Source organism: Hydra vulgaris, chromosome 15 (assembly GCF_038396675.1).
Source record: "Hydra vulgaris chromosome 15, alternate assembly HydraT2T_AEP".
Lineage (NCBI taxonomy): Eukaryota > Metazoa > Cnidaria > Hydrozoa > Anthoathecata > Hydridae > Hydra > Hydra vulgaris.
In genome coordinates this window covers 43210909-43238648 of record NC_088934.1, presented here as the reverse complement: position 1 = coordinate 43238648, position 27740 = coordinate 43210909, and the positions used below count along the sequence as shown (strand labels likewise).

Here is a 27740-nt window from a genome sequence, read left to right as displayed (position 1 = left end):
AAATATTTTGAGAATTTTGTAGGAGAGCATAATATTTTTTGCATTTTTTGGCAACACTCCACCTCTTGAGGTCAGTTGACAGCCGAAGTGTCATCGTGTTGGTTTGAAGCGTTGCAAAGTGGTGATTAAAAATTGATTTTACAACTTTTTTACGTAAGTTTTTTAACATTTTTCTTTTTTAATTTCGCTCTTATAATATATTTAACAAAATATTTCCTAGTTTATACGAATACGTTATTTTGTTTGCTGAAGAAGTTGTGGAGTAGGCTGTGAAGGAAATAATTGCAAATAAAAATACAGTCAGAGGCGCAGCAAAAAAATATGGAATATCAAGATCGATGCTTTGCCGCCAAGTCAAAAAATTTAAGGAATCTGGAGCTGAAAATTACTCGTATGAAACAAATTATACACATTGGAAAGTTTTTACTCATAGCGAAGAGTGTTTACTGCTTGAGTATGTTCAAAAAGCTTCTCAACTTCATTTTGGATTAACAACAAAGAAGCTCGAGTCAAATATATACAAATGACAATGATGAGAGGAGCTCCTCCAGGATCAATTGGGGCAGCAAATCCCTCTGGTTGGTCGAACGAAAGGACATTTAGTGAATTTTTGGATCATTTCATAGCGCATGCTCATCCAAGTAAGGATAACCAGGTAGTTTTATTAATGGACAATCACGCGAGTCACATTTCTATTGATGCTATTGGCAAAGCCAAAGAAAATGGCATTCATTTGGTGACATTTTACCCGCATACTACACATAAGATGCAGCCGTTAGATAAAACCGCCTTTAGTCCATTTAAAACACATTACAATAACGCTGTAACCAATTTTATGATATCATCAGAAAACGCAGGAAAGCCTATTACTATTTATCACATTGCAGAACTGGCTGGAATGGCATACACAAAAGCGTTTACATCATCCAATATAATAAATGGTTTCAAAGTTTGTGGCCTCTATCCACTGAATCCCGATATATTTTCGGAGGAAGACTTTTTGCCATCAAGCGTGACTGATAGACCACTAACATCAGAAGATAATAACCCATCTACATCGTCTCAGGGCTCACTTTTGCCATCAAGTATGATTTATAGACCACTAACATCAGAAGATAATAACTCACCTACGTCGTCTTAGGGCTCACTTCTTTCAACACCGCCAAAATCTGATTGTACAAATCTAAAATCTGTGTCTCCTTTCGATATAATGCCATTACCTAAAGCTGATCCAAGGACAAACAATAAACCTTCCCGTAAGGGTAAAGCACGTATTGTTACTGACACGCCAGAAAAAAAGGAAATAGAGGAGAGGAAAAGAAAGAAAACAACTTGTAACGATAAATCGAAAAAACAAAAACGGGAAATACCGCCGAAAAATAAAGTTTTTTAAAAAGTATAAATCGAAAACAAAAAACACAATCCGTTTAGTGGGATCATCTTCATGTTCCTCGAAATAAGTATTTTGCTGTGTTTGTCACAATATAATACAAAATGATGATAAATGGATTAAATGCATAGTCTGCCGAAATGCAGTTTGTGTAAAATGTGCAGGGCCTGGTATTGTGCCATTTGAATTTATTTGTAAAAGATGTTTAAATGCTATTAGCGACGATAGTGCTGCAGATGAAGATTACAACCCAACGAACCAGTCTTTTAATTAAGATTCTTCTTAATTAAAGTATTTTTTATTCTGGAAAAATTTTTGACCTATAATTGTTAACTATTTTATTTCAAACACTGTTGTTTCTTAATTAAAATATTTTTGCCCTGGATATGCTGATGTTACATTTTTATCTATAAGTTTTAACTATTCAAAATATATTGCTGCTTCTCAATTCAATCATTTTTTGTACTGGAAAAATTGATATCACTTTTTTTCATCTACTAGTGTTAACTATTTTAAATATAATGTTTATTTACAATTTAAATATTTGTTTGTTCTGGAAAAATTGATCTCACTATTTTTTATATACTTTAGTGTAGTTTTTATAACTATTTTGAATTTCACAACAAATAAGTTGTTCTTTTAACGATCTGTATCATTGTTTTAGTTTCCTTTAAGGATTTTTTACAGGTTCTTTTTTATTTATAAATATTAGCTCAATAGAAGCCAATCTGAGTATTCGATTACCCAGCATCCCTAGGTACAACCGCCGTATCTAGGTACAACCCCCTATGTCCCTAGGTACAACCCCATGTTTTACCTAGGGACAAAGTCAGACCTCATTTTGCGGCTTGAAAAAAGTACTAAAAAATTATATTATAAAGCAGAGATTCTCATCAAAAGTGCACAAAGGACCATACTTTCATATACAGTTTTCAAAAGTTCAATTATATTCATATAGTTATAATCCCGATGAAAAATTACACTCATTAACCTAAAAACGTCCCTAGGAGAACCAGTCTCCCCTACTCATTGCAGATTTAAGGTAATATTTTGTCTGTTTTTGCTTTTAAAAACTAAGAAATAATTCGTGGGATTATAACTATATTAGGAACTGAGTTTTCAAAATTATAATTTAAAATGAACTGCAAAAGTTAACGGACCACCATCCATGTTTAAGTGGACCACCATCCATCCATGTTAGTTTTATCTTGTGATCTTATCTCGGCGACAAAATCAAAACCTTCAAGTCTTTTCCTTTCAGAGAGGAACTCTTCTCTATTAATGTAATCATGGTCTAGCAACCCAGAAATTAGGATTTGATAGAATTAGAATGGCTTATTTTTCAGCAAAAACATAAAGCTGTTCAAACCTTGTAACAGTTTCCTAGATCATTCTAGTAAAGGAAAAAATATTTCTCTTCTTAGCTCATTTTTATACGACAATGATGCATCATGTAATTCTTCGTCTGCTATCTGCTTTTCTTTTTTTTTACATTAACGATCCGTGATTGTGCCCAGATTATCACAAATTTTTTTGTATAAACAACTGCTTTATTAACTAATAGATTACTATTCTCTCTTAAAAAATATATATGAAATTAAATTGTTGTGTATTCAATCATTTTGTTTAGAGGTAGACCTTTGCATCATTTATTTCTCAAAGGACCAACTCCCACAATCTGAAAAAACGCAAAATAAAAATGATTGCATACAGATGTACTAAATTTTAAACAGATGTACTAAATTCTTGGGTACCTCAATATTTAGTACATCTGTTTAGTATCTAATACATCTGTTTTCTTCTTCTTAAGTAAATTGCTTTTAAGATTTTTGAGTAATTTTTCTATGTTCTGTTCTTTTCTTTTACCTATTTAAGTTTTTACTTTTTGTTTTAAATTTTCGCTGGGGAAAAAAAGAAGTTTTCAAAGTCGTTGAGGTTAAAAAAATAAACTGTAGATAAAAATAACTAGTTTGATGCTTTTTAAACCAAAATGTCAAGTAAACCAAAAGTACTGTGTTATAGTATTCGGGTTGAGATGATAACAGATAAATTTTAGATTTAAAAAAAATAAATTTGCCACCCATAAAACAGCACCGTTTGGGGCGGCCCGATTCCACCCTTGCTACGCTACTGGAGAGTAATGATAAAATTTAACATAAGTATATTTAAGAGTCGTGTGAATAAATTTTACTCAAAATAATTTTTGTTGTTTGCTATTTAGTAAATTATAATTAATAAGTTATAAAAATTCTTAATAAGTAATTAATTAATCTTAAATGTGTGATATTGACATGTGTTATTTGGATGTTAAACTTGTAATATTACAATGTGATATATATATATATATATATATATATATACATATATATATATATATATATATACATATATATATATATATATATATATATATATATATATATATATATATATATATATATATATATATATCACATTGTAATGTGATATATATATATCACATTACAATGTGTCCTTTGTGAAATAAATGATACAAAGGTTCACCTCTAAACAAAAGGGCTGAATATACAACAATTTAATATCATTTATGTTTTTTTTAAGGGAGAATAGGGATCAATTAGTTAACAAAACAGCCGTTTATGCAAAAATTTTTTTACAAATTTGGGCACAATCATGCCTCGTCAATGTAAAAACAACAACAAGGACAGAGAGTATTTAAAGGGTTTTCAGTAGAAAAAGGAATCGGCAATTATCTTTTCATTTAGCTGCTTTACGGGGCTTCAAAGTGAGGCTACTAAAGGAATCGTTTTTACTGTTTCTAAAGAAATCTTTCTTAATTCTTTCAGCCTTTGATAGTTTTTGTGCCTGTAATTGTATTTTTTGCTTAATAGGATACAAAAATACGGGAAAATAAAAACTTGGGGTGTCTACTGCTTTATTCATTGCTTTTTAAGTAACAGGTTTAACAGGTTTGCTTGTACACAATAAAAACTTGAGTCATAGTAACGAAGGCATCATGAAAAGTTTTATTTTTTCCTTCTGATCATAAATAATTCTAAAAATACATAAAAACGTTTTTCTTACAACAAAACTGATTTTAAATTGTTTTGAACAAAACACGCTTTACAAAAACAATAATTGCAATTTCACATATAAAATATTCTGTATTTTATATTGTAAAAATTTGAATCAAAGATATTTATCTTTTTCAGCTTTTAATCTAAAGATGCTTGTTGTTGTAGTTAGCATACAGTCAAATAACTGCTCTATGTTGGGGTTGTCCAAACTTCTTTTGTATTTTTCCCAGTGGGAGCTGAAGACTGAATAAAGTGTCTCAGATGCCCACTAAAACGACCAAGCCCGGTAATGTAAATTTTGATAAGCTCTTTGATTTGGTGGAAAACAACTTGAACTTTTGGAGTCACTGTGACCGGCGGAGTCACGTAGCATTCTTAAAATGTGTTGATGTGAATCTCAAAATCTAGGGACAGATTGTTTCCAAAACAAGAATAAACAACACTTCAAAACTATTTAAAAGCCTTGACAAAGTTCTTGGCCTTGAAAAAGTTCTTAATTATTAAAAAGCTTTGACAAAATTCAGGTTCAACTTGATGTTTAGTCACAAGCTCACTAAAAAGATCTGTATTGTTGAGAAGGATTGAATGTTCAAACGCATTTTTGAAGGCCGTTTGAACATTCAATTCTTCTCAACAATACAAAAGGTGGAGTTCCATTGGAGGAATAAGTTCCCCAACAGCTTTGGAAGTATCCTATGCTCGGATGAGAGGCTCATAAATTCTTTCAAGTACTTCTTTGTCTGCAAATTTCTTCCTCTTAAATGTGAATTGTGAGTTGAGTTTTTATTGCCTCGATTGTTCTTGGTTTTCTTTTCGACTGCAAATTTTCTTAGGTGATGTCCACCAGCAGGAGGGGTGTAAACTGGAATGAGACTGGATTCCATATAGAATGTTAGCAACTTTCATGTCGCACGCAATGAAGCATGGTGTGCTCACAGTTCCCAAAAGAACAAGGATTGATTTGAGGTTCTTGTAGTTTTCTGTAAGGTTTTTGTATATAGCCACAATTAGTTACTGCTTGACACCAGAATCCAGAGATGTGGAAATTGTGAGGGTTTTTGTCCTTTAATTTGTAGTCTGTGCGTGGAATTTCTTTGTGTCAATGATGCTCAAGCTAAACTTCGAAAAGTTTCCACCACCAACAATCCCGGTGATGCTGCCTGATTTGGAAACTCCTCTTGCTTCTGACACCAAGGTAAAAAACTCAGACAGACTGATGCAAAGCATGACCTTGGTGGTGTATAAGTCTTTTTTTGAAGCATCATGAATATTGTTGTGGCGAATAAGGACTCTAACTTCTTTCTGATACTGGCAAACTCATCCCTGAAGTTTAATTTCACCAACCTTGCTACATATGACGTGTTGAGAGTTGATGCATGTTGTTGGAAAAAGTTGATAATTTTGTTGTTGGAAAGACTAGTGTTGATTTGAATCTTAACCATGTCGCTTGTTGAGAGTATGGGTTTCCTTTCTAAGTTTTGCTTGAAAGGTCCAAGAGTAAGGAGCATTGGTCTTCCACCTTGTGCTCTTATCAGTCGTTTAGTTTCATTAGGCGAGGCATTATTTTGCTCAATGATAGATGCAGCCAGTTTTTCTTCCACTTTAGAGTCAGTCTGCACCACTTTTTTCCAATTTTTTAAATTTTGAACGTTTTGTGCACCGGTGAGGAAACCCCTTTTTGAGCATTGTCAGGTAAAAAGAGCACATCTTTTCCTGTGCCTGGTAAGAACTTTGTGGACTACTGCTTGGTGCACATGATGAACAGGGGGAGCCTGATGCTTTGCTTTGTCAGGGGGAGCCTGATGCTATGCTTTACTTTGTCAACTCGACAAATGAAGCATGAACAATTAGGGGACTTTCTTGTGATCTTTATGCTTTGAAAATCGGGCAGTCTGGGGAGTTTACCGCTGATTTGGTCACTGTCTAGTTTTTGCAAGTTTGTTCTGAAAAAGTTGAAATTCCTGATGAAACCTTGGAATCAGTGAATACAATATGTTGTTTGAGCAGGGCCTTGATTCTCCCCTTCATGAAATCTGTAACTTATCTGTCACATTTTTTAATGCACAGAAAGTAGACAGTTCTTCTACAGCCAGTCATGAGGTTTTGGAAAGTTGGACATTTTTCCTGTAATGGAGCACTAAATCTATTCAATACCTTGCATTTTAAAATAAGTAAAAGTTTCCAAACTTCTTCCTAAAAGGTGATCAAATATTTTTATTAATTCACTCAATTGGGTAACTAGTATTCAAATAAAATTTTAATGCATTGAGTTTTTCGAGTTTTTAAAAATTGATTGATTTTGCAAAAGTTACACCAAAAAGTCACTCAAAGTAATTATAAGTAATAGCGTTTTTTAAATGGGTTACCATTTTTCCAAACATCATCAGGAACACCAAGGTAAGGAAATCTAAAATTGTGCTTTTTTTGATAAAATCTTGCTTCCACAAGGTAGAGAACTAAGTTTTGAAAATTGTTTGATTTGAGGAACTTTAAAATTATATTATAGGTATATACTAAGTATATACTAAAAAAAACCTATTTTAAAAACTCTCAACACAGTAAAAATTTTATTTTAATCAAAACAGAAAAACTTTATTAAGCAAAAAATACAATTACAGGCGCAAAAACTATCCAAGACTGAAAGAATTAAGAAAAATTTCTTCAAAACCAGTAAAAGCGGTTCTTCTAGTAGCCTCACTTTGAAACACTATAAATCACTCAAATGAAAAGATAATTGCTTCTTTCTTTTTTCTACTGAAAACCTTTTGAATACTTTATGTCCTTATACAGTTTTAAAAGTTGTGATGCTATTTGTATAAAAACTGATAGTGCTAAAAATGACGTATAAAATTTTGTTTTCTAGTTGATATATTTGAGCCTAAAATAGGAACAAAACATTGGTTTTATTTTAACAACAATATATAAAATCTATGAAAAATCATACTTAAATCTCTAAATGAAACATTGACAGATATTTTATTCAACCGGCATATTTTTTATGTTTAAAATGTTGCAAAGACCATCTAATTTCTAACTCAATTTTCTCTCTTGGACGGTGTAACTATTACTTTTATGCCAATTAAACCGCGAGTGTCTTTAGATTACTAGACATATTGTCATTTTTTTTGTCCTCAATTTGAGGGTAGGGTCGAATTGGCAAACTGTGGCTGAAATATGCTATAATTATTGCCGAAAAATATACATATTCTACTTTGATCAGTTATATAGGTAAAAATGTCTTAGTTGTTGTGTACTAAAACTTATATTATATGTTATATTTTAAATTATATTTGTTTATATTTTATATATTGTTCTTATATTTTAAACTTATGTTTGTTTTTTGTTTTAACATCTGGCGTGGTATTGACTCACCCGTAAGTGGCTAGTTGTATGTTTGTGTTCTCTTAGAACCTCTGGCGGGGTGTTAAATGACCTATAAGTTACTATATGCATATTTATGTTCTGTTTGAACCTCTTGTGTGGTGTTAACTAATTGACTGACTACCTAGCAATTAGTAACCTAGTTTGTATTGCGAAGCTCTGGTATATATTTATAGAGTTTTACTTATCAGTAATTTATTGAACTATGTGTAGCAGCCGCAAAAAGTGGCATGGTGATGACTTGTCACTATATAATAATATTAGAAGGTTATCAACTAACCACTTATAGCGGGTGCTACTAATGCTCCATTAAGTTTCCAATGAGCAAAACTCCAATGAACTGCTCAAAATGTCTATATAGGTTCACTGAAAATCCTTTTCAAAAACATTTACTGGGTATAGTTTATTTACTGCTATGAAAACTCTATCTTTTTCCTAATGTATATTCAAAATCTTCTGAGCAATTTTTCAGAACTTTGTTTACAAAAGTACTTAGTTACCATTACCTTTTTTTTTATCTACTTCAGGTTCAGGATTATCGTGATCACCCTGCTACTGGTAACATGAAATCTAGTACAACCTACCCCATGTCCTACTACCTTGTAGAATTTAAATACTCAATAAAAATACCCATTTTGGGAAAATTTGTTGCTTTTTTTGATTACAGCATCCAGCTACTGTTTTGTAAAAAATCTCCAATGTAAAGACTTTATGGGTAAACAGAATTTTTCTGTTTACACATACTTCTTTTTCAACTACTAGGTTGGCGCAGATGTAAACCTGTGTTATATTGTTTCTTGCCGAGGATGATGAATTTTGAATCTTTTTGACTCAACTCATAAGAATTTGCTTGCGCCTTTATGATAGTGGCTGTGCAACACTTCCTGTTATCTCCAAACGAGGGTACAGTTCCAAATAAAACCAAATAAAAAGCTCTTTGTTAGGACTTTAAATTAATTGAGACTGCGACTGAGGCAACTACATAATTTGTTGTTTGAGGTGCATGATTGGTTTATGATTGAGTGTACAACCATACACTATTTATGATTGAGTGTATGACCATACACTATTTATGATTGAGTGTACGACCATGCACTATTTATGATTGAGTCAAATTTTTTAATAATTTAAGTTGACTTGAATTATGTAACTTTTCTCGAATTGTAAAATTCACCAGACATTCTTGCTCTTTTTGAAAATAATTTGAACTCGGGAGTTTTATCTTTGGATCTCAGTGTTGATGGCTACTATCTTTTGATTCATTTCCAATAGTCACATGCTTGGCTTAGGCGTATACTACGCATCAATTCACCTATTTGTATTGAAATCAGTTTTAAATGCTTTGATCATTCTTTTATTCGCTTCCATTTACTCAGTTACATTTTTCTTTTTTACTTCTTGTCAGTGCCGGATTAAGGAAAACCGAAGCCCTAAGCATTGAAACATTTAAAAACATTTTTTTTTATGTTTTTTTTTTATTTTTAATTTTTCTTCATGTTAAAATGTATTACATTTTATTTGTTTTTAACTACAGTGTCCTCAAAAAAAATGGGACAGCATGACTTTTTTGTTTTAAGCATAAAAATTAATTTTGTATCACTTATTTAAAATTTAAAATTTTTTTTTAATTATAAAATTAGAACAAATAGCGAACTATACTATTTAATAAAAAAACGAAAATAATTGAATAAACTTTTAAAATTCAACTAAACTGCAGAATTAATAGAAAACTAACATAAATAAAAAAATTTATTTTTTATAATAAAGTAAAGTTAATTGTACCATAAAATTTAAAAAAATTTTTGGTTTTCAATGTTAGATACTTTATATACTTACACTATTTTAATATCTAAAATGAAAAGAAATTGAAAAAAAAGGAGGTGGGCCCTCAAATTAACAACAGGTAAAAAAGGATATCTTTAACATTATATTTTATATTTCCCATTAAAGTTTTCCTCATTGTAAAGTGTTACATGTGATTTTATGTTGTTTTTTTGCAAAGTAAATTTGTTTTTAACTTTTCATATCTTAATGACTCAAAAAAAATTTTATTATTTAATTTAAATTAATTTTTTTAGCAATTTTATATAATTAGAAAATATAATTAAATGGCAACAATGGCAAAGTTAGATGCTTTTGATTCTACTACTACAAAAATTCAACCGTCAAATAGGTATAAGACATTCTTATAGTCTTATTCTTATAAGACATACTTATAGTATTTTAGCATTTAGTTTGAACTATATCATTTGTTTATCAGTTAAAATTCATATTTACTAATTTAGGAAAAAACACGTTTCAGACTCTGATAAAGGTAGAATAATTCAAATGCACAATGCAGATTGGTCTTTGCGTAATATTTCCAAAGAAGTTGGATGTGGTAAATCGACAGTTCAAAGAGTTGTGTCCAGATTTATTTCTCAAAATTCAGTTAGAAGAAAGTCAGAGTCTGGAAGAAAGCGAAAAATGACAGAAAGAGAAGATTGATTGATTGTGAGAGAAGTAATGAAGAATCGTAGGGTATCAGTGAGTCAGATAAAGCAGAATTTAAATCTTGAACACTTATGTAACAATACAATTGTTGCAAGAATAAAGAAAAGTGAAGAGTTTACTTCAGGGTGGCAAACAAAAAAGCCGTTTATAAACGAGAAAAATCGTGTTAAGAGATTAAAAAGGTATAAATATCATTAAAGCTGGACTTCAGATCAATGGAAACGTGTCATATGGACGGTTGAGTCACCTTTTGTGCTACAATATGGTAATCGAGAAAGAATAAAAAAAAAGGTGAACCATATAATCTAGGGTGCACAGGTACCACAATAAAACATGAAAAAAAAAAACATGGTTTGGGGTGCATTTGCTGCTAATGGAATGGGAAACCTGTTCAGAGTTGAAGGAATTATGGACCAACATAAGTACCATTATATTTTAGTTCACCAATTAAAAATTGTGATTTGACTTTTTATAAACCTAGTATAACACATCTATTTCCAGATGAAAACTACATATTTCAGCAAGACAATGACCCAAAGCATACAGCAAAAAAAAAAAAAAGATGTATAAAAAAGACTGGTACACCTACCTTTGAGTGGCCGGTACAGTCACCTGATCTTAATCCAATTGAAAACCTGTGGTCTTTATTAGATTCTAAACTAAAAGACAGAAAGCCTTGTAATGAAAATGAATTATTTTTGACACTTTTAAAAGGTTGAAATTCACTGGGAGTTAGCTTGTTAACAAAACTAGTCGAAAGCATGCCCCACAGATGCCAAGCAATTGATGCAAAAGGTTGTGCGACCAAATATTAAAAATGAATATTATACTTAAAAATGATTGAATTTCTATTTAGTTGTATCAAGGGAAAATGTAATTGCATTAAGCATTCTATATATAAAAAACATAGATGTAAAAAATTAGAAAACATACTCAATTTTACCATACTTTTTTTAAAAAAGTTGAATTTTCCTATTTCAGTTGATTTTTACTAATTCCACAGTTTTGTGATAGTCTAACTGTTTTATTGACTTTTTTTTATTTTTAATGACAAATATTATGTAATAGAAGTTATTATTTGACATTTTAAATAAAGTTAAAAAATATTTGAGAAAAAATTAATTTTTTTGGCTTTTTTAGAAAAAATCATTCTGTCTCATTTTTTATTGAGAACACTCTAAGTAAAATTTTATATATTAAAAATAGTGCATAAAAACTACTTGCATAATTAACTCATTGTCTAAATTACTTGCAATATTAACACATAATAAAACTTGTCTAAACATTAATCAATTATAAAAACAAGATGTTTAAATTGGAAATATACAACTTTTGGGTCCTTGATCCTTGGGGGCCCCTAGCAATGGTCTAGTCTAGCCTATATCGTTGTTATTGGTGAGTTTAATGCTTATTACACTAAATGGCTCTAGCTCCACTGACCCTACTATGCTAAAACTTATAACTTTGGTATTTCTTAAATTTTTACTAGGATAGTTAAAATATTGCCGTTTTCCAGACAACTTTAATCACTTATTTTCACTCTTTGATTTGTTTATCCTTGTTCTACTTTAAATGGTTGGACTACACTATGATTTTTATAAATCATTTATCCTTGTAATTCTTTTTCGGACCGGAATTAGTACTAAAGCTGAATAGGATTCTTTTCTTAATTTTTTTTGTGACAAACCTTGCGAGATATCTTTTGTCTCTCTGCTGATGAATGCGTTTCATAAGTTATCTCTTGGATAAAGGAAGGTACGGATAGTTTTACTCCTTTTTTGTCAGTTTCAGATAAATTCTTATTCTCTTTTAGTTTTCATTTTCTTGTGAAGCTGGTAATTGAAATTTTAATTAACTTTTTCATCTTTTTTATTACTCTCTTAAAAGCGTCTTTTTAAAGGTAGATGCGGAAGTTATTAGACAAATCTGAATTTAATTATTTGAGCATAGTAATTTTTTTTTGTGTTTTTATGCGTAGGCATAAAAGTTCTATAAAATATAAACTTTATTATTTGAAGCACAATTTAAAATGAGGTTAAATGCAGCTGAACGAGAATCTTTTCGAAAGCGACTCATAATGTATTTTTGTAAACAAACCGAATATATAAAAAAGAAGATATCGTAAATCATTTTGAAAAGGAAGGATTCGCTCATAGTACAATATATAATAACCTAAAAAGACTTGAAACTGTTTAATTCTTTTCTGATAGAGAGCACTCTGGTCATCCAACATCCTGGACTAGAGAAACTAAAGCCGAATTAAGGAGACTTGTCAACAATCGAAAAGGGGTCTGTCAGAGAAAAATAGTTTTAAATTCGGTGCAAATCAATCAACAATTGGTTGTCAGTTTTAAAAAAAGAATATTAAATATAGAAAACGTGAAAAAACTCCAAAATACACTATAAAACAACATTTAAAGGTAAAGAAAAGGAGTACGAAACTAGTTAAGCAACTCTATAACACAAAATCGCTTCTGGTCATCAATGACAAAAATTACTTTTGTTTTGCAGGGATTAACATGCCTGGAAATTCTGAATACTACACAAACAAAAAAAAACATGCCCAGAAAGTGTTCCTTTTATAGGAAAAGAGAAATTTCCAGAAGTATTAATAACGCGGATAGTCATATCTAAACGTGGTATGTCCGAGCCATTGTTTTGCACTTCCAAGGCTTTAGCAATTAATTCATCGATCTATATTAATGAACGTTTAGAAAAACAACTTCATTAATTCACAAGTATCATGGAGGCTTTAACTATTTATTTTGGCCAGATTTAGCAAACTTTCATCATTCTAAAGATTCTCTAAATTGGATATTCTAAGCTTTTTAAGTCGTGTATTTTATTTAAGAAGTTAGGTTTTCGAGACTTTTGCAAAATCTAAAACAGCGTCAACACAATTAATACTTAGTGTCATTAATACTTACATTAAGTAAGTCAAACATTCCACCTCTAATACATAGATCTGGTCTAATACCCTTCCAATAGATAAGGCAAAACTGTTTACAAATAACCTTTCCTATAATTATACTCTTGAATCTAATGGCCACACTCTTCCTGTCATTGCAGAGAAATATATTAATCCATTGTTAGACTTCCAAACCACTCCACTTCCATTGTTAAAGTTATTTCTCTCTTAAACTCATTTACTGCTTGTGACAACATTCCTATCATAGTCTTGTGGTCCTAACAACATTCCTGTATTCTTATAAAAGTCTTCTCAAGGACTCTCTTTAATTCTCTCTAAACTACTTAATAAGTGCTTGACTGAACCTTGTTTTCCTGCCTGCAGGAAATTGGCATCTGTGGTTTTCGTTTTTAAAAACTCTGGAGAAAACTCCGATCCCTTTAATTATTATCCAATCAGCCTTCAACCCTCTAACTATCGTCCAATAAGCTTTCAATCCTCAAACTTTTGTTCAATCAGCCTTCTCTCTATTACTAGCAAGATCTTAAAGTCATTAATTTTTAACAAATTTTTAATGTCCCATCTTGACTCTCTGAAGATCAATATGGTTTTTAATCTTTATCTCTCATAGAAACCATATATGCAACAATTATAAAATTAGCATCTGCTAAAGTTTACCTTCTCTTTATTGCGCTCGCCATTTTCTAACTCCTGAATCCATACTTTATCCTTGTATGGAATATGGTTGTAATATTTAGGCTGTTTCTTCTAATGATACCATTTTATTTCCTGACAAAGTCCAAAAAAGTATTACAAACATATTTAGACTTTTTCTGCCTAATTTGAGTTACTCCCTTCTTGTTGTATCTCTTCCTCTTTTCTACGAACACTATAATGGTTGATGCTCAAAAAAGCTCTCATTTCTCGTTTCATTAAGGAAAACTCATTCTCGCATGATTCCTGATTCATCAAAGTCGCATCACTTTACTGTATTGTTCCTTTTATGATCTAAGTATTTTTATTCATGTAGCTTCTTTCTCCGCACAACAACTTTTTTGGAATAAAATGGAACTCTCTTCAGTTTTATGTTTTCCATCTCATTCAGTTTACAGTTTCTTAAGCCTTCTGTCAACTGTTTTTCTTCTCTTTAACAATATTCTTTGAAAAGAAATTTCAAAATTGAAGTTTTTTCAAATTTGGGCAGCAAAAGTTTTTATATCGCCCCAAAAAAATTTGGAAAACATTTTTGGAATCAAAACTTTTCAGTTCAGCCCCATCGCCTATACTTTATTTGTTCGCCGTGGTCCATGATATGTCTTTCAGAAAGCAGGAGAGGTTATGAATTCAAGTTATTGTGCCCGTTGTCACTATAACTCAAATTAATGCGCAAAAAACTCTTGAAATAAACTCTAAAAAAAATTGTATGTTTTTTACATCAATTGATGTGGTTTTGCTCGGTTCGTTTATAAAACTTTATTTTGCGCCACTTATTTTATTCATATCCGGACGGATAGCCGGGTATAAAAATAATTCATATATATATATATATATATATATATATATATATATATATATATATATATATATATATATATATATATATATATATATATATATATATATGTATACATGTGTGTATATAATATATATTTATATATATATATATATATACTTGACTTCATAACCTCTCCTGCTTTCTAAAAGACAGATCATGGACCACGACGAACAAATAAAGTATAGGCGATGGAGCTGAATTGAAAAATTTTGACTCCATATGTTTTCCGAATGTTTGTCGGGCGATATAAAAAATTTTATTCAAAAAACGTTGTTGTGCGGAGAACGAAGCTACATGAATAAAAATACTCAGATCATAAAAGGAAAAATACAGTAAAGTGATGCGACTTTGATGAATCAGGAATGATGCGAGAATGAGTTTTCCTTGATGAAACGAGAAATGATAGCTTGTTTGAGCATCAACGATGAAAGTGTTTGTAGAAAAGAAGAAGAGGTATAAATATGTATATATATTTTACTAAAAATTATATATACTTAAAACAGAGTTCTTTTTTTTAAAAACATAAAACTAAACAGTAACGAACATAAAGAATTAACAAATACTAACAATCTGAAACATTTCTGTAACACTTAATACTTTCAAGTTTTACATCTCTTGGAATTTTTTTATTGTCAATTAAATGCCTCTTCAGAAGAAAGCTGTTACATCCAAGATCTGATGAAGGGTGTGAAACCATAATATCTTTTCTGAACTCACACCCAAAGTTGAACATATAAAAACCGTTTACTCCATGCACTGTTATTCCTAACAAATAAAAAACGAAACGTATTAAATTCTTTAAAAAAAACCTTTCATAGCTTTAACAAGCTTCTTTATTAAAATACTTTAAAAAATATATTTACTTTAATATATTTAAAATTACTTTAAATATATATATAACTACTTTAATTAATTATATATCTTTTTGTTATTCACGCTAATAATAAAAAGTTGTAAAAACTTAAATAAAATTTAAAAGGCAACAAAATTATAATTACGCACTTTAATTCACAGCGACATCACATACCTGCTTGAAATGCAACCTCACCAATAAAAGCATCATCTATTCGAAATATTTTTTGTAAATCAAATGTCGGTATCATTTTAAAAACACTTGAGTTTGTCAATAAAAAACCGCCCCCAGAACAGTATGGGTAGTAGTAGTCTCGGTTCCAATCTTCTTTAGTTACCATGTACCGACCAGTTCGTATAACTTGTGCACCAGTTATTTTATTTCCAAAATACCCGTTTTTCACGTGATTAAGTTTTATAAATTTTATAATGTTATCTATGTTCATGAAAGTATCATCATCGCCTTTTAAAATAGATCTAAATTTAAGGTTGTTCTTAGTCCATGTTAATCCAATAATAACTTTTTCAGCGAGCAAGTAAAAATCTTCTGCAACATTTAAATAAAGGATATCTTTTGTTACTTTTGCCTCTTCTAGCATTTTCTTCACTGTTTTTTTTGCTGTTACTATGCCCACAACAAATACGATTAAATATTTTTCATTTGTGCTCCAAAAAGAAGAACTTCCCCACGATTCTCGAATTAAATTTCTTCTTTCCGTATGATTCACTCGCGAAGAGATCAGAATAACTGTTGTATAAATGATTGAACTGTTTTTTTTAACAAAATCAAAAATTATTTTTTCGAGTGCCTCGCTTTCTTTGTTTAAGTTTTTTTCTGAGATTTTGCTTTTATTTCGATGATTTTTATGATGCATTACGTTTTTCGATAGTGTTGGACCTCTATAGGTGTTTACATTATTTGTTTTGTTTAATTTTTCTAAAACATTTTTTAACAAAAAATGTTTATGATGCATTCTGGTTAATTGTGTTAGACCTTTATCTTCAATTTCTTTTGTCTCATAAATGATGCTTTCTGGCGCATTAATGAATAGTGCTTTACTTTTTACATTTAGTTCTTTTATTTGAGTACTTGTTAGAAAGAGTGCCAAAACCAATAAAGTTGTGAGCACTGAGCAAACCATTTTTATTTTACGCATTGACAAAAAAGCATTTTTTCTCATATCCATGTTTCAAAGTTTGGTTCCTAAAATTAAAAACAAAAAGACAACGATTTTTATTTTAGTTTGCTAAGCGTAAACAACACTTAAAAACCGCTGTTTTTTAGTTTGGTTAAACGTTTTCACTAAAATCATAAACTTATAAAAGTATGTAATTATTATGTGGTCAAACGTTATTAGACATTTAGATTACGTAGTTTATACATTTATGTCATAATTAATTACCATGAGGAAATTAGAAGTTTAATTTATGACTTAAACAACATACTTTATATTATTAAAAATATATATATATATATATATATATATATATATATATATATAAGTTTTAAATGCAAACCCTCAAAGCTAGGAAAATTACTATGGTTTGGGAATTGTTGGCGTAAAGATAAGAATTGCCTTTGCGTAAGAAAAGAATAATTTTCTTACACGTAAGAAAAGAAAAACTTAAATGAGACAAATTTTAAAAAGAAAATTTTTAAATTATTGACAAATGTCTGTGTTTTTATTATATTTGATATGTATTTTTTAATTACTAACGCACTAACGCAGATTTTAACCACCTGTTACTTAAAAAAAGTAACAGCCATTAACGCAGCTATGTTAAAGAAGCACATAAATGCGCTCTTAAACAAAAAGATGTCCGTAAATTATAAAGAAAACACATCTGATGTTTTAATGTCATTTCCTCGTCCTTCAAAGCAAAAAGGAAAATCAAAAAGTTTGCCTGACACTTTTTAATAAACCAAAAAAAAAAAAAAAATGAAGATAATGTTATTAGTTTGTTTAGATTTTTTTTAGGTTTAAACCTTATAAAAACGTTTTAAAAACGTACCGTGTACACTGGGTCAGGTACATAAAAGAGTTAGTTATACAAATGGCTTTTTGCCAAAGTTAAACACATTTTCCGGACTAAATTTTAATTTTCAAGCTTTTTAATTTTCAAAGCTGTGGCTTTCAAATAATATTAAGATTATTGTTGTAAACCCAGTGTAATAGCTTAATGGTCTTAGTTATTTAAGTTTAAGTTTCATCCCTGGAAAAGTTCATTTTTTTAATTATATACAATTAAATCTTCAATAACTCATGAGCTCGGTAAAACAAAGAAAAAAGTATTATTTAATAAATGATTAACATTAATTAATTGCACGGATGCGGAGTCCCATAAAGGACTCTGGATTTGAAAGTATACCTAAGGGCTCCGAGTTCAAAAAGTAATTGTTCCTCTAACATAAAAGTCCTAGTTTTTTTACGGAGCAGTCATGGCGCAGTGGTAGTGCACTTGCCTAAGAAAAAAGGATCCCTGATTCAAACCCCACCTCTGGGCAAGTTTTGCGACATCGATTAAGAAGGCGGCGTGAACTTCCAATTAAGACCGTAAGGACTTCAAGAGGTGCCTAAAAAAAATTAAAAAAAAAGTCACAAAAATTTCTAAATATTAGGTGATCCAGTTTATGCCAAGTTGGTGATCAAACTTTTTTTTTAGTTTTCTCTTTGAAAGACTATATACATTGCCAAAACAAACAACTACTATTTTAATACAATAATTCAAGTTCCAAGAATTTAATTAGAATGCGCTTTTGGTTACCTTGAAGCACTATGGTCCATACAATTGGGAAAACAATTGACCTTAAACTAGAAAACCATCCACTGCTAGATATGCTTATTTTGTTTTTTATAACCGTTGTGAGACAAAAGGTATAAGAGAACATGAAGAACTTCTTAAATAATATATTTACAAAAAAGGATGGTCTTAACTTTTTTACAATTAAGCAAATATATTACTAAGAGCTAGAAAACTTTTTCCTAGTTTTTAGTATTCAGGAGCTTTAAAAATTTTCAAAATTTTATGAACTTTTTTATGAAATTTTATGAATTTTTCTATTTAGAAAAAAATTAGGACTTTAAGGATAGAGGAATAATACATTTTTGAACTCGGAGTCCTTAGGTATAATGCTGGCAAGGGCTCCGGGACTCTGGGGTTAAAAACAATAAGTTCCAAGCAATTAAATCTCATGAATTTTTTCTTATACAGACCAGAGACCAGGAAAAATAGAGAAGAATATAAAGCTGGAGTCCTTTTAAGAACTCCGCATCCCTGTTTAATAGCATTAGTTAATTGATTTCACATTTGTTGGATTGAAATGAATGTTTAAAAAATACCAAAGCTTTTTTAAAGATATGTCAAAACAAAATTGTTAGAAAAGCTTAAACTTACATCGATCTAACTAAGGAGGTTAGACCAAAGAGGTATAATAGACTAGAGGGAGAACGAAGTTAAAATACGTCATTTTTCAAGGAACAGTCTTAGTAGTAACCGTAGTATTTAGAGTATTTAGAGCAGCCGCAGCACAATGGTTAGCGCGCTTGCCGTGCTAACCATTGTGCTGCGGAGATCCGTGGTTCAACGCCACCTTTGGGCAAGTTTTATAACATCTGTAAGGAAGGAGGCGTGAGCTTCTTTTCAAATGCTCTTCCGCGGTGCTCTGTGATAAGACTGTAAAGACTTCTTGGGGCACCTAAATTAAATTTTAAAAAAACAGCAACATATTTTTCTATTAAACACCGCGTAATTATCATAATTTAAAGTCAGCTAATCACATTCCACTTTTAACAAAACTTATCCAACGATATTGTTTCAAAACGTCATAAGCAATTGAAGCATTGCAAATAAAAGATGGAAGTTTAAAAAATTCGTAAACAATGTTTAGAGTTAGTTAATTGTTATTTTTTTATGTTGTGCTTCTTCAACGACTAATATTAAATTTCTAGATTAATTATTTTTAATTTCTAGAATTAATAAATCTCTACATTTAGAATATAGAAATTTGTTTTTAAATCCAGTAAAAATACTAAAATACAAAATAAAATCCTGGAGAAATATAATAGGTTCCTTGCCAAAAAAAACGTTCTTTAAGAACGTAGCAAACCTTAAGCTAAACGGGGAAGCCAAAGATAAGGTTTAACCAAGTAGTAGAGATAAATTTAATGTCTAAAACTTTGATATTTATTCCTAATATTTAGTTATTTAAAAAATAATAACTTTACGTAGATCATGATTTTTGTTGTAAAAAACTACTTGATAGTTGGAACAGTTGTTAAAAGGTCATCTTTTAAGGGAGTAATCCATTTTAATTACAGCTTACAAAGGTTACAAACTACATTTCAAAATTTTCCTTTTTCGACGCAAAGACGCTATTTTGACTTGCCGCTGGAATAATTATACAACAAAGACGGTACTACAATTTTAAACGATTTTTAGTTTCGTTCTCCTCGTGTGTGTGTGTGTGCGTGCGTGTGTGTGTGTGTGTGTGTGTGTGTGTGTGTGTGTGTGTGTGTGTGTGTGTGTGTGTGTGTGTGTGTGTGTGTGTGTGTGTGTGTGTGTGGGTGTGTGTGGAGAGGAAGGTTGGAGAAGTTGCCTGAGCTGAGCAGTATTTTAAGATAACCTTTTCCAAAGCTTAGAACGTTTTATGACATGCAAAAACTTAAATAAATTTTACGATTTATTTAAGTTTTTGCATGTCATAAAATTGTTTAAGTAAATCTGCACCCTGAATATAAATGTTATGAAATAAATTAAGTTACAGACAAGACATCTGCTTGTAATACTATTGGATGATGCGAGAGCAAACAAAGAAAAATTTGACGTTAATTAACAAAAGCATAATTAAAGTTTAAGATAAGATTTTTTCTAAAATAATATTTTTTTATAGTTTTCTTTTTTAAATTTATTTTATCGTCTGAGAGCGTCAAGTCGGTTATTAAAAATAATGTGATAACAACTATAAATAAACGTAGATGTCGTCATGAGCATTTCATGAGCACATGAAATGTCGACATTTCATGTGCTCATGAAATGATGACATCTACGTTTATTTATCTTAATCTTTGAGAAAATCTTATTTACTGTGCTAATTGTAATATACTCGTATATTACAATAACGAATGCGGCATTTTTAGATCAATTGAGGGTATAAATCAAGAATATATATATATATATATATATATATATATATATATATATATATATATATATATATATATATATATTATATATATATAATATTCTAACTTTTTTTTTCTATAGAGTTATACTTAACCAATAAGAAAAAAAATCGTTTACAATCGTAATTTAAAAATAATAAGTACATGACCATGGCTCAAATAAGACAAACTTAGTCTTATCACCGAACCCCAAAAAATACATCGCCACTAAATAAAAAATAGTTTGACACAAAGATTCACTTTCAATAAATATATCTCTGTTAAAAAAAAGTATAATTAATGTAATAAAAGCTCATACAAGTCTTGAATTTTTTAATATGATCAAATTCATTTAAATATGAAAAAACAACATATAGATATATAATATATATAAAAATCATATATATCTTTATAATCTAATTAATTTATAATTAAATTAACTTATTCTTTTTTGATGAATCGTGCGATTAGTTTAAAAGTTTAACTTGATCAATTAGTTTTAAAATTATTTTCTTTTTAAAATATATTGAACTAAATAGTACTTACAACCTATTATAATTTAGACGTAACTTTTAAAGAAAAACGATCTTCAACAAATAATAATAAAATAAAAAAAAGTTTAATAAACAAAAAGAACGATTTTACAGTTTTCAGTTACGCAACCAAATCCGCTTGTAACTTCGGTCTGCAGTTTCCGTTTTTAACTAATTCAAATCTTTTTTTTCTTCAAAATTAGAAAAACAGTTTAATGAGCCTATAAGCCTGTATAAACGGTAAAAGGTATAAAAACAAAAAAGATAAAAAAACTTTTTATAAACTTATTTTCAGTTTTATATACTTATTTTCATTAATTTTTAAAAGATTATTAGTGTATATTTAAATTAATTAGTGATTCAAATTTAAAGCACGATTCTGCTACATTTATTTTTTTAATTATTTTGAGTTATATCTAAATTAAAGTTACGTAACAGCTATTTTGTAAAACAATTTAACTGTTTCAAAAAAGATTAAAAAATCTCAGTCAGCGTTAGGACGCTTGATAATGATAATGATCTCTATCAAACGTTGGACGAAAACTTAGCTTTAGTCGGTTGCAAATTTGCATAACTTGTTGCTTACTAAGTTCACGCGTTAGACATTTTTTGCAACCAGACAAACGCTTATATCTTTTCACCAACTATACTTCTCCAGAAACAAGTTTGCAATAATCCTTGGAACCTTGGAAACTACAGTCAAAAATAATACGTGTAGAAAATCAAAATCATTTAACCAAAAAAACTAGACTAAACCGTATAAATTAATTTATGTTAATTTAACTAAAGCAAAAGTTAATTTATATGAATTGATTAAGATGCAATTTATATAAGTTAATATTTCAAGTTAAAAAAATAAATTAAAAAATGATAATAATAATATAAAAGTTTTTTGAAATATTTAACTTGACAACAATCACATAGTTTTCAAAAAAAAATGCCCTTTAAAATAATATTCGGGAAAGAGGTTCTGCAAATGTGTCACATCAAATTTAAAGAAAAAGCAAAGCAAAAAAAAAAAATTGCATTTTTCTGATTTAATAAGTCGGAAAATATTGGATTTAGTGAACAAAATTTAAAGTGGTTCAGCTTCCGAGAGTAGTTTTGAATAACTCAATTGTAAACGATATTTGTTTAAACTCTTTTTTGGTAAATCACATTTTGCAGTGATATATTTCTTGTTTAATAATTATAAAAACTTTGATTAACTTTTCAATAAATATGTAGCTGTTGCACATTATTGCTAAACTTGATTAACAGCAGATGTCAAGTTTAACAGGTGTCAAGTTGTAATTTCTGCTCTCATAATATTTAAAACGTTTTTAAAATTGGAAAAACTAATTATAATTTGTAATTACGATTAAAATTTTATAATTATGACTAACTTTATCAACAATGAATTTTTATTTTAAAAAATGAATTTTATGTCTTATTTTAAAAGTCATAAATCATAACTCCTATTCTTAATAAGGTTATTACAATATTAGACAAACACGTCTTTCGCTACTTTTTCAAATCTTTCTTTAGAGGGCTAGCACCACAGCATTTATGCATACGGGAATAATAAAAAATAAATCAAAAAAATTACTTGAAAATAGTTTTTGTTTATATTTTATAAACCTCGATAATGAATTATATTAAATTTTTGCAATTTTGTATATGTAAGTTTGTATATGTAAAGGAGAGGGGAGCATTATATGTAAAGGAGAGGGGGAGAATTATATGCTTTTAGTAACCCTATGTGTCAATTTTATCAACAAACAAAAAAAAATCTAATCTTTACAGTTCATCATTTTTTTAATATTTTAGTTAAATGTAATAAAGCATAAATACTGGTTTATTAGTTCTTACAATTCTAATAAAATGTAATAATTATTACATTTTACTTTAAAGTATTAATCCAATCTTTGAAAATACTATTGTTACTTTATACTTTCTAATAATACTTTTATTGCTACTTTGTACTTTCTAGGTGTGTAATCATCAAAGGAAAGTGTTTTATTATCTGAGAAAGCATTTCTTTCATAATCATTTCGGCACGCCAGAGTCAGAGTTTTCTATTATTGGATCTTTTAACCTTATGTTGTATTTTATCATAACAACCACGAGGTAAAATACAACATAAGTTTAAAATGATCAATGAGTGTATAACGATTTACTATTGGAACTTAAGAAAATTAAACTGTTGACTAAATTTGAAGTTAAAACTTGTTTTAAATAGTTTTTTTGTTAATGGCTTTACTTCAATTGATTTTAGTTTTTATGTTTAGTTTTTATAATCTGGTAAAAGTAACGACGTTGATATTACTGTTGATATTTTCAATTTGGAAATGTTAAATGATAAAAATGCAAAACCATGCTGAGTCATTGACAGTTTGTTTTTACTAAAAAACTAATGAAATGGTTAATGGTAAACTTTAATTAAATAAGTTGTTACTAATTAAATACTATAATTGATGTTTGTAATTTACTTAGACCTCTGGAATACGAAAATTATAAACATTTTCTATAAACTTTGCGGATCCAATTTGCCAAGATATATAAATATAGTTTGTCTATGTTTGGGCAACTTTAATAGTTTAACAGAATAAAAGATAAGGAGATAAAATAGGATAACAGATAAATATATATATTTATTTTTTATTCAAGGCCTCCTAATTTGGCATAGGTATAAACATACTTAAGTTTGGAGTTTGCACAAGGTGTGAAAGTGTCCTATCTAGAATATCAAAAAATCCTGCTGGCGCCGATGCATGTTTGTGCGTAGTATATGTAACTTTACCCTCTACTCCTTATACCATACATCTTTTTATGTCGGCAAGCTAGGATCTTTAGCCAGAATTTTAACTTTTCTATTGATTAGCTGGTTAATTGTGATAAATTAGAAAATCGAAGTACGTACTTTTAAATTGAACCCTCCCCTACCATACGCTTTCGTACGCTTTTTAAAGACCTCCCCCCTCACTCATATGAGCGTACGTACTTTATGGACGACCCCCAAAATTTTGTTCGTTTTTCATGGTATTTTATACACGTTATTTTTTTATTATTATTTTTTTTTATTAGGTTATTTAGGTGCTTCCAGAAGTCCTTACGGTCTTATCACAGAGCTCCGCGACAGAGGATTTAACTAGAAGTTCACGCCTCCTTCCTTACTAATGTCGCTTATTGGGCTGGAGCCAGCGTCGAACCTCGGACCCTGGGTTCTTAGCCAGAACTCTAACCACTGCAGAGTGGGCCAGTGACTGGACAAAGGTATAAAAACCAAAATCAGAATTTTGATGTCTAAATGGTTTTAAACCATTATACCGATATTATAAAACAATTTAAAACCGTTTTTATACACTTAAAGTTTTAATAAATATACCAATGCTGTGGTTGAAGTAGACGCGAATGTAAATTAGAAAAAAAAATAAGAAAGAGAAAAATGTTGTTTAAAAAATCAATGGAAATAAACAACATTTACATAAAATATTGCACTTTTTAAAATATTATATTATAACTCTATATATTACCTAGATCTTAAAAGTTGTTAGACTAAAATTTGTAAGTAGTTAACATATTTATAGCAATTTTAAATATGCTTAATATGTTATATTTTAATGTCTAACTTTTGCTTTTAATTGACAATATATTTTTTTTTATTGCTACATCTTGCTTTTATACTCAGATATTTTAAAGCTCATATATGTTTGCTTTAATAATTTCATAAATCTGTCTGCCACTAAGCGCCACTTTGGTTTTCTTTTACGTTTGAACTCATTTAGCTAACAAAAAATCTGAAATTGCACTCAAAATATTTTATTTGCACAAAATTTTAAAAAATGCGGAAAACATATAATACAGTCTCACTCATAATAAACGTATTACTGAACAATAATATATATATATATATATATATATATATATATATATATATATATATATATATATATATATATATATATATATATATATATATAAATATATTCTAATTTAAATTATGTTCTTATTAATTTAGCGCTTGTCAAACCGAATGGGTTTAATAATCTATTTTGGTTGGTTTAGTTGTGGCTACTCATTTTAGATGTTGAAATGTTTTTATTAAGGCTTAAACAAAATTCACTAATTTATTTGACTCAACAGTTTGTCAATACATGAAAAAGAAGACAGTATACTTGTATACGACTTTATTAAAGAGCTAGATTTGGAGTTTCAAAGCGAAAAGTTTGAAAGTCAATTTCGTTTATCTATTTTGATTATGGTAAGAGATGGATTCAAAGTAAACTAACCGGTGCAAAGTTTATAAGAAAGAATTCAGCTTAACTAGAAAATGATTTTAATACCACATTAGACCTACATTAGACCTACGTCAGACCTACATTACCATTTCAAGAATCATAATTAAAAACAAAGAAAAGAAAAGTTGTAACTTTGTCAGCTTCAAATTCTTTTAAGTTATTGTTTGCCAAGCTTGTACTACTTGTAGCATGCATTGTCAAAGATTTTTGGTGATTGTGAATGCATGGGAACAATATAACCATACAAATTTTAAAAATTCTGTAGACGCTCGTAAAATCTGCTAATTAGAAAAACTAATTAATTAAGCTTGAATATATTTTTTTTCTACAGGAAAACAAGTTTATCTAGCAACATGTAATAGCATGTGTAATAACACTAGTTAATCATATTAAACTTAAATAACTTTTGCTTTTCACGAGCGAGGATCTCATAATAAAACACGTGCTAGATACTGTACATAGCGTACATATATGTAAATATGTATGTAAAATGTGTATGTAAATAGTGTACATAGCACAAATAAAACATATGCAACTAATAAAAGTTAGTTGCTGCTAAGCAAAATTAGGTATCCATAGCAACTAAATAAAAAATATATTCACTTTTTTAAAAAGCGCGACCTCATATTGGTACTTATGTAAAATTTGGTAAACATCGCACTCGTAAAAATATTTCAAATACCAAAACTAGATTTTTGCTATCTGAAATTCAGTATCCATAGCAACGAATTAAAAAAAAATACCTTCATAAGTAGCGCAGACATCATATTATCACTCATCCTTATTTTAGTCAATATAGCCCTAATATTAAATTAGTTATGAATTTTGTCCAGTAAAAGTGAATTTTGGCCCACTGTGCACTGCGCCACGGCTACTCCGTGGCGGAGTTGTTAGAGTTTTTTCTGTGAGTATGTTATGTTTTATAAATAAACACAGCATCTAACATTTTAAAAACCTAAAAGTGTTTAACTTGAGTTATAAAAATAACAAATATTTGTGATTAAATAAAATAATTGTAAATAAAACATGCTTAAATAAAACATGTTTAAATAAACATGTTCAAAATCTAATTTTGAGCGGAAAACTTTAACGTCTGCGACGACTTATAAAATATCTTTTGTTTAAAAACATTTTAGCTCAATTTCAACTGGTTCGAAATTTGTAAAAATATCTAAAAAATCTCTCTCTTTTGTTTAACCTGTCATTTTTTAAATAAGGTAAAATGCTTTCTTAATTGGCTAGCTGTTACTATTAATGTTTTGTTTTCTGACTAGCTACTACTTTAAACTTTTCAGGAAAAAAAAGTTTTTCATTTTCTTTTAATTTTAAAAGTCATCCAACATTAAACTTCTCACATATTGTAATAAGAAAAAATATCTTTACCCGCCTCTCCCATCGCGCCATAAAATATATGCTATATATCCCGTTCCCGTAAGTTTAGACAAAAACCATACGGTACCCCTATGTCAATGTTGGCTGGGCTCACCCTTATTACTATTTTTATTGCTTATATAGCTGGTGCTCGCGGCGCAAGCATTGGAACCACTAGATTTATTGTTTTTATTAATGATTTATTTCTAACATAATGCTAATAAGTAAACCTTTGTATTAATAATTTTATAGCTTATCATTCCAGATATAAATTGTATATATTTATTACACCTGATAGTTTTTTGGTTTCTTATATATAGTCAATAATGCTTTTTATGCGACCATAAACTTTTTGTTAAAAATTATTTAAACGTTATTTAACATCAGAAACATTACCCAAGTTCTCTAGCATGCTTTTTTATTTTTATAGAATTAACAGACGAAAGACAAAACATGAATTACATCTATGAAGTTTTTAATTAAATTATTTTTTCTTTTTAACATTATATGAAACTGTATATTGAATGCAAGGTTTAATGGCTTTTAATATAAGTGTGTAAACTGTGTATTTCCAATTAGCTGCATAATTTTAAAATGGCATTGTCATCATTTTTAATCATTTTAAATTATATACATTCCTTGAACTTAACAACAAACAGTATTCAATAATTAGCATTTAGAGTTTTTTATTAATATACATACAATGTTAAATATGTGTACATACTTACACACTATTAAATTATAAAATTTCATAATTTT

General features: G+C 29.2%; 2 protein-coding genes across 3 annotated transcripts in view; one reads left to right on the top strand and one right to left on the bottom strand.

Moving 5' to 3' along the window:
* Positions 1–10234, top strand: part of LOC100202383 (probable tubulin polyglutamylase TTLL9) — a 42324-nt gene extending 32090 nt beyond the window's left edge. Inside the window, exons 21-22 of one of the 2 annotated variants that reach the window (XM_065819294.1) lie at positions 9906–10000; positions 10113–10234. In XM_065819294.1, coding sequence (XP_065675366.1) covers positions 9906–9922 — 17 coding nt within the window. In that variant the 3' untranslated portion in view covers positions 9923–10000; positions 10113–10234. Of the gene's footprint in view, positions 1–220; positions 1361–9905; positions 10001–10112 lie in introns of those variants that run through there. The other variant, XM_065819293.1, reaches the window with a different exon arrangement.
* A 5076-nt stretch (positions 10235–15310) lies between these two features.
* LOC105845971 (N-acetyllactosaminide beta-1,3-N-acetylglucosaminyltransferase 4) lies at positions 15311–21414 on the bottom strand. The gene is made up of 3 exons (XM_065818985.1): positions 21344–21414; positions 15811–16839; positions 15311–15548 (listed from the first exon to the last, which is right to left on the bottom strand). Exons 2-3 carry the CDS (start codon positions 16820–16822, stop codon positions 15346–15348), a joined length of 1215 nt encoding a protein of 404 aa, XP_065675057.1. The 5' UTR covers positions 16823–16839; positions 21344–21414; the 3' UTR covers positions 15311–15345.
* Between the last annotated feature and the right edge of the window lie 6326 nt (positions 21415–27740).